Source organism: Alligator sinensis, unplaced genomic scaffold (genome assembly GCF_000455745.1).
Source record: "Alligator sinensis unplaced genomic scaffold, ASM45574v1 scaffold569_1, whole genome shotgun sequence".
Taxonomy (NCBI): domain Eukaryota; kingdom Metazoa; phylum Chordata; order Crocodylia; family Alligatoridae; genus Alligator; species Alligator sinensis.
The window spans coordinates 1,345,875-1,352,923 of record NW_005841914.1 but is presented as its reverse complement, the minus strand read 5'-3'; the positions used below and the strand labels follow the sequence as shown (position 1 = coordinate 1,352,923).

Here is a 7,049-nt window from a genome sequence, read left to right as displayed (position 1 = left end):
ATAAATTCCAAAACAATAAAACCTGTCCTTGATGCTTGTTTTATTGCAGGCCTGAGCTGGAGTACGTAACAGCTGGACAGTCCCGAAACATGTCTGTGACCTCCACTCGAGCGATACATATCACTTCTGTGATGACTCATTTTCTGTTTCTGTGCTCTGCAATGCAGTGTCAGGGTGACATCGGTCTTCTGCGCCCGCCCATTCATTTTACTAATAATATCGGTTCCATAGTCTGGGGGAGTGAGAAGTCCCCTTTGAACACCCCCTTGCTTCTGCATCAGGGAAGGAGGGCTGTTGCTGTATTGTTGAAAAGGTGAGTATTGAATAAGGCTCAACATCCATGATCTTACACGCCCATACCCTTGAAGCAGTGGCAGAGATGGCTCCATTGCCATTAGTTTTAAGGAAGAGTCAGTGACTGATTGATCTTACGCAACTCGCATGCATAAAATGTAGCCGCTACCAAGGCAAATGCAACTTTAATCCAGTTGCATCAGTGACATTGCAACCCTGCTGTCATTCAAAGGCCTAAGGAACAGCCTGTATGTGTGTGTTGCTTCCAGGTAATAAGTGCCTGTAGACATGCTGCAAGGATGCTCCAATACACTGTAATTACATGTCGTTGTAATTAATTGAGTCTGCTGGAGCGTGGTAATTACAGTGCTCCAGCACCCTCTGCATCTCATGTATCAGCATCCTTGCACTTCACAACAGCAGTTGGGGTGCTTGAACTAAATCTCATTGAATGAGCTTTAGTTCAAGCACCCCACCACCATTTTGAAGCATGGGGATGCTGATACATGAGATGCTGCAACGCTTTAATTAGAACTGCTCTAATTAAAGCACCCACTCCCACCTGCAGAGCACATCTAAAAGCGTCCCCTGTGCTCAGCCTATGTCTTACTGACTGTGCTCTGAGATCTACAGTCTAACGTGCTCTCCAGTCTCCAACTACTGAAATAGTTTCATACGGCCAGCAAGCTCATCTTCTTGATTCCTTCCTTCATTTGAGCCCTGCCCCAGTTAATTTAACCGTAGTGACGCACATCTTGTATACAAAAGCGTGTCTTACTCTATCCTAGCTCTGCAGTTAGTGCAATACAGGATATCACCCAAAGAAATCCATGCCCCTCTCGCATACCAGCAGACAGGGGCATGGAATTTAACCAATATCCTTTAAAATTACTAACTGACCTCTCTTAGCAGAGTTACACAGTATATCCTTCTGCTTTTGGAAAGGAGTGCCAGGAATTTTTTTTTTTAGGTCAGCACAGGCTATTTTGTTTTAAAACTATAAGAGGGTGCAGCAGCAGAAGCCTCTTGATGGACTTGTTTCTCTTATGCCCCTGCCACACGTATATATAACACAAATAACTGGTTAATCATGCAATAAATTTAGACCAGACACACATGCAAAGTGTGTGTGTGTGTGTGTGTGTGGATATATATATATATATATATATATACACGCACATGTGTATGCATGTATATGTGTGTGTGTGTGTGTGTGTGTATGTGTATATATATATATATATAAAATTAACTGCTTAATCATGCAATAAATTGAGACCAGACATGCATGCAAAGTGTGTGTGTGTGTGTATATAATTAACTGCTTAATCATGCAATAAATTGAGACCAGACACATGTGCACAGTGTATATTATGTAATTAACTGATAAATCACACAATAAATTTAGATTGGTCACGTATGCGAGTAATGATCATGTCATAAAAGTGTCCTTTCAGCTATAAAAGGAGCCAGCCAACTACAAAGTTGGTTGGTGCTTGAGAATGTGCAACAGCTTTATAGCTGGCTTCTCTCCGGCTTTAATTGAAATGTGTGGCTGGGCTCTTAGTAAAAGCGGGTGAAACAAGTGCATGAGTTGTAGGGCTAAAAATATTTCACCAGAAGTCTCCACTGGTTGGGTTCCTTTGAAAGGGAAAAGCACCTCCCGTCAGTGGGGTGGAGCTACATGAGTGGTTGGGAATTTCCCCGCTGCAGGCATATCAATGTGCTTTCCTGCTCCCCAGCAGTCTAGATTCAACCTCTCCTACAATTTACTTTTTTCTTACCTGGGAGACGAAGGTCATGGCAATGGCAGGACCAGGTGAAACCCTATGGGCTTTGTCCTGTTGTACTGCTGGTTTGCCCTTCCTGCTGCTCTCCCTCATCCCATGTTCAGCGTTGACGTGTACTAGCCATGAATATTCCTTACGTGGCATTAAATGCTGCAAGATGTGCGGTCCTGGTAAGTAACCCTCCTCATCTACTGAAACTTGGTCCTACTTCTTAGATGCAGAAGGTGAAGTCCAGCACTTAAGGAGATGGGGAGCGGTGGGGCAATGGGAGCTCTAACCTTCCTTACCTGAGTTGTAGGACAGGTCAAGCGGCTGTTGTAAAATAACATTTCCTAGGACTTCAAGAGTTCTTCCTGGACTGGTATCAATTATTACTGCTCTGAGTAGCATCCTCCAAGAAACCTGCTACCCCCCTGTGAGGAGCAACGTTATTGTTCTTTATACTGCTTCATCTCTAGATATTTCCACTGGTGGTGTTGCTTGGTTCAGATGCATTGCTAGCAGTGAAGCCACCCTACCATCCCACCCAGCTCGGAGTAGAATTAAATAATATATAGGTTAACATACTGGTAGATTCAAAAGTCTTGCACAGTGGTGTGGGGTCTTAGCCCAGAAAAAAATCTACTGCTGAGATGATCATTTTTTCTTAATTTCATGTCTCGGGCCAAATTGTTCGAATCTATGCCAGCCAGCAGTATTCACTGTAGCTATTACTTACATTTTAAAAAGCTTCTGGAGAAAAATCTCTCCTGTGGAGGGTGGAAGATGTGCTAAGAATCAGATGAAAAGCCGAAACTATGGATGGCGGGGCGTCTTGGATGTTTCTCATGTGTCTAGGGGCCAGCTCCACCAGCTGCTGTATAGATTTCAGCTTGTGAAGAGGGTTTGCTCTCTCTGAATTTTGCAGAGCTGCAGCTGGTGGTCTTTGCTTGTTTCCTTCTCGCACTTCCTCATATTTGGTAGAAACGGGGACTGCCTCTTCTCGCAGCCGCTCTTAAAACCAAATGACAGCTCTTCCATCAGCGCCAAGGTGGAAAAAAATAATACACGGGTGCTTTAGCCATTTGGATCCCATTGTTGAAATGACTTGCTAGTGCAGCGAAACTACCAAGTGATGCAACATTGGTATCCAAGGGGCGGTCAGTTAATAGAAAGTGTCTGCAGTCGTGTGAGCCGAGAGAAGTAGGGAGGGCGTACTTCCCACCACGGCAGGCAGGTTAGATCACAGCTGCACGCTTGTTGAAAGTGTCAGTGAAAAAAAAAAATTGATACGTAATCCTTGTAAGTGAGTTGCATCTCACTTTAAAAATAACTGTGCTTTCTGTTTTCATATTCAACTACCAAAATGAATGAGGGAGACCTGAATGGGGGCGGCAGAAACAGAAATTGGTGGTTTCGCAATGATAGTGGTCGAAACAGATCCCAACTCTTCAGCCTTAACTGTTAGCAGGAGGTCTCTGTGTGTTTTCTGCAGTGATGGAGACGTGAGGACTTCTGATTTCCCTCCCCCACCCAGTATGTGAAGCTGGAGATTATTTGCCCCTGATGCCAGCTCCTTTTCCCTGAGATGGATGAGGGGGTTCTCGTTGGCTGGTTAATCGTTAGCGATCTGATTCAATTCTGGGAGAAATTCTATCTTCAGACTATGACTTAGTTTCCTGGTAATGCAGGATATGCAGCAGACAGAGTGTGACTGGATCTGAGTGATAAGGAGCAATGATGAGCGATTCCTTCTGGCACCCAGTAAAATCTACAGAAAAACCTGAGATAAAATGGAAGTGGAAAAAATCAGTAGGTGTTTCTCACTTACCCAGGGGAGGGGGAAAATGGGGAGCCGGGGCAAAAAGAATGAATTACAGCAGGATTTTAAAAGCACTGAGCTTTATGGTGATGGTTGCTGATTTGCAAGTAGCCTTTCCTGTAGCTAGGGCCATTAGCAAGATGGGAGGAATGTGGTTTGTGGCAGGCAGCAAACCAATGCCTTTTTCTCAACTGTCCCTGCTGCAACTTAGATGAGTTGTTTCATCTCTGAGCCTTGTCATCCGGTCTTCAAAATGTATTTTTTTTTTCTTTTAAAGTGGATTAATTGCCTACTTCCTTAGTGGTGTGAAACCAAAGTCAGTGTTTGAAGAGGGTTTTGAGCTCCGCTGCAAATGCACAGCAAACCACCCTGTCATTATAGAGCGGTGGCATCTCGCAGCCTCGGGTCTTGTAAAAAGCTTCGTGCTCCGTGCCTGTAATCTCAGTAGCATTTTACAGCTTGAAATTAGGGCACAAACAAGGGGAAGCAGTCTGTCCACTCAGGCCTTCCTGCGTCTGTCTGCTGGGAGCATGTGAAACAAATGCTGGGGGGGCAGGTGGGGCTCAATCACGAGAGAGACAAGTGAAATAGGTCCTCCCAATCAGCATCAGCCAGGGGTGAACCGAATAAAAGTGTTTGCACCCACCTCTCTTTACAAGTATGATCTGATCATTTCTCTACGCAGCTGGAGACAAGCAAAATAAAACCAGGACAGAAGAGATGCGGCCAAACGTTGAATTTTTAGGAGGCAACAGGCTTCAATTTCAATGCCAGAGCTTGAATTCAAGATTTGTTTAAACCAGGGGGGGCTTCTCCGCTCTTACCTCCCTTATGGGAGATGCTGCTGTCTCCTGTCACCTCTGCATTATTCATTTAAATCCTGACTCTTCCATCAGCTGCCGTATGGCCGATGTGAAACGAGCTTGTGGTCTTAACCCTGTTCTTTGCTCGCTGATCGGGCACGCTAGGAACAAGTAGGTGGGGATGTCACTAATGGTACTACGATGGTTGGGACCTGTCGTGGGGTCTCAGTAGAGAAAGTGTGAGACAGGATCACCCTCTGTCTATCAGAAGTGGTCCATTGAGACTTGTGGGGAAGATGGGACTTGGATGCTGTCAAGCCACTGAGCCCAAAAGAGTTAATGAGTTAGTTATAAAACAAAAGTGGCATCCTTTGCAGCAGAATCTGTTCCCACCCCACCTCCATTTATATTTCGAGAGGACTATATAAAATCGGCCTTGGCCTGGGGGAAGTGATGTGGGGAGTGCTTGGAAGAGCTGACTGAGAACAGAATATTGTAGAGAGGTGATGGAGCGATCGTAGACAGGCCCCTATTGCAAGAGGGATGTACAGGTGTGGCCTTCTAAAGGTTTCCATTAGCAAGATACCATTCAGCAAAAGATAGTTATCTACTTCATGCAACTTCCTTTCTAATTTTAGAGCACCCTTCCTCTTTCAGATAGGCGCCCCCCTCCCACCTCTGACTCAGCAGGCTCAGTGGCACAAGTGATCCGCTGTTTAAATTGGGTTCTGTTCCCAATGGGTCAGTGCAGTTACTCCGTATTAGGTATATGTGCTCCTGCCTGGAGAATCTGCATTTATATCCATATATTGAAAAGTGCTGGGACTCCTGGGATCTGCCACTGACTCAGCGTGACCTTGTCACTTGCTTTCTCTGGGTCCATTTCCCTGGTTGCAAAAGTGGGACGGTGCTCTGCTGTTGAGCGCCGGGATAAAATGGATGGATGGATGTGCCTCCTGGGGTAAGGGAGAGGGAGGGTCTCAGGCTCACTTAATTCACATTTACTTTGCTTTGAGAACTACAGCAGAAAGATGTCTGCACTGTTTTTAACCACTTAATTGGGGAATGTGACACCGGGTCTAGCCAGCAATGTGTTGCTCCAGCTCTTGGGGTGCCTGCTTATTCTTTGTCTGATTCAATGACTTGGTCTTGGTCCCTAGCTGCAGGTACTTCACTTTAGTACGTGAACACGCACAATGTGCTAGAGAAGTGGTTTGCAAATGTTTTGGGCTACCAGCCTGCTGTTAGCATCTTTTGTAGACCACCATACACCCTTGTCTTGAGCTGGTGTGAGGACATGAAGGTGCACGGGGTCCACTACAAGTCACAGATAAGCTGTGGACTTTTCAACACGGCTTTGCAGAGCAGGGCACCGCGCAGGAGACACTGGCCCCTTGTGCCATGGTAGCTCTCCCTAAAATAGCTTTGGTTGTAAACCGTGACATTCAAATAATTGCTGCAGAGAGACGTAACACTTGACATGCACCAGCTGGGAGGATGTCAGGCACTGTTGGTGGTTATGCTGGAGCTCTAAATGCACAGACAGCAACACTGGATCAGAGTCTGCCAACTTCTTCCATGCAAAAGGCCTGTTATTCTCAGCCAGAGGCCTTCACCTAGGTGGACAAGTGTGGGCAGAAGCTGTCTTTATATGTTTTTCTTGGAGGACTGAAAGAACTTCTTCCTGAGAAATATCCATTCCTCCCTCAACCCTGGTCTTTTTTATAGGGGAGGAAATACAATACCGCTGCAAAGAGACAACAGAAACAGTGTGTAAACCCTGCCAGGATGGGTACTATAAGACTGAGTACAGCGAGGGAGACTGCAAGACCTGCAAAATCTGTAACATCAGTAAGTCAGCTGTTGCTTCTTATAAGCTGCTGCTTATAGAGTGATTTTTCTATAAGGGGTAGGGAGGGCTGGTCTGAATCCCCAAGTGTCCTCGGACCTTTTTTATTTCACTCTCCTTTTTCTTTCCTGCTTTAAATTTTTAAAAATAGGTATTTACCTTCTTTTCTCTTTTCTCCCTACCCCCAAACCCTCTTGCTCCTAGAAAAGGGCACCACAGAAGTGAAGAAGTGCGACAAGACCTCTGATAGAGTGTGCATGTGCACCAAAGGCTTCGAGCCCAGCAGGTTCATGGCAGATGGCACAGCTCCATCGGGTATGTGACACACGTCAGATTCGGAGCGTGCCTCCAAGTATAAAAGCCCTGCTGGCTGTTCTGTCGGTTGTCTCCATCTCCCAAAGAGACGTGAGATGCAAAATGCTGTTCTGGGATGTTGTCTTAAGAGGTTTTAATGCACTCCTCATTGACTTCTGTAAATGCTGTACAGAGATGGCAAGAAACCTTGCAAGGAAACA

The 7,049-nt window shown here is 45.5% G+C and overlaps 1 protein-coding gene across 1 annotated transcript in view; it reads left to right on the top strand.

Annotated features, from left to right (window-relative positions):
- Positions 1–2,169: 2,169 nt before the first annotated feature.
- Positions 2,170–7,049, top strand: part of TNFRSF4 (TNF receptor superfamily member 4) — a 9,525-nt gene continuing 4,645 nt past the window's right edge. Inside the window, exons 1-3 of the mRNA XM_025198091.1 lie at positions 2,170–2,251; positions 6,414–6,536; positions 6,739–6,849. Of these exons, the coding sequence (XP_025053876.1) occupies positions 2,239–2,251; positions 6,414–6,536; positions 6,739–6,849 (247 nt within the window). The 5' untranslated portion in view covers positions 2,170–2,238. The remainder of the gene's footprint in view (positions 2,252–6,413; positions 6,537–6,738; positions 6,850–7,049) is intronic.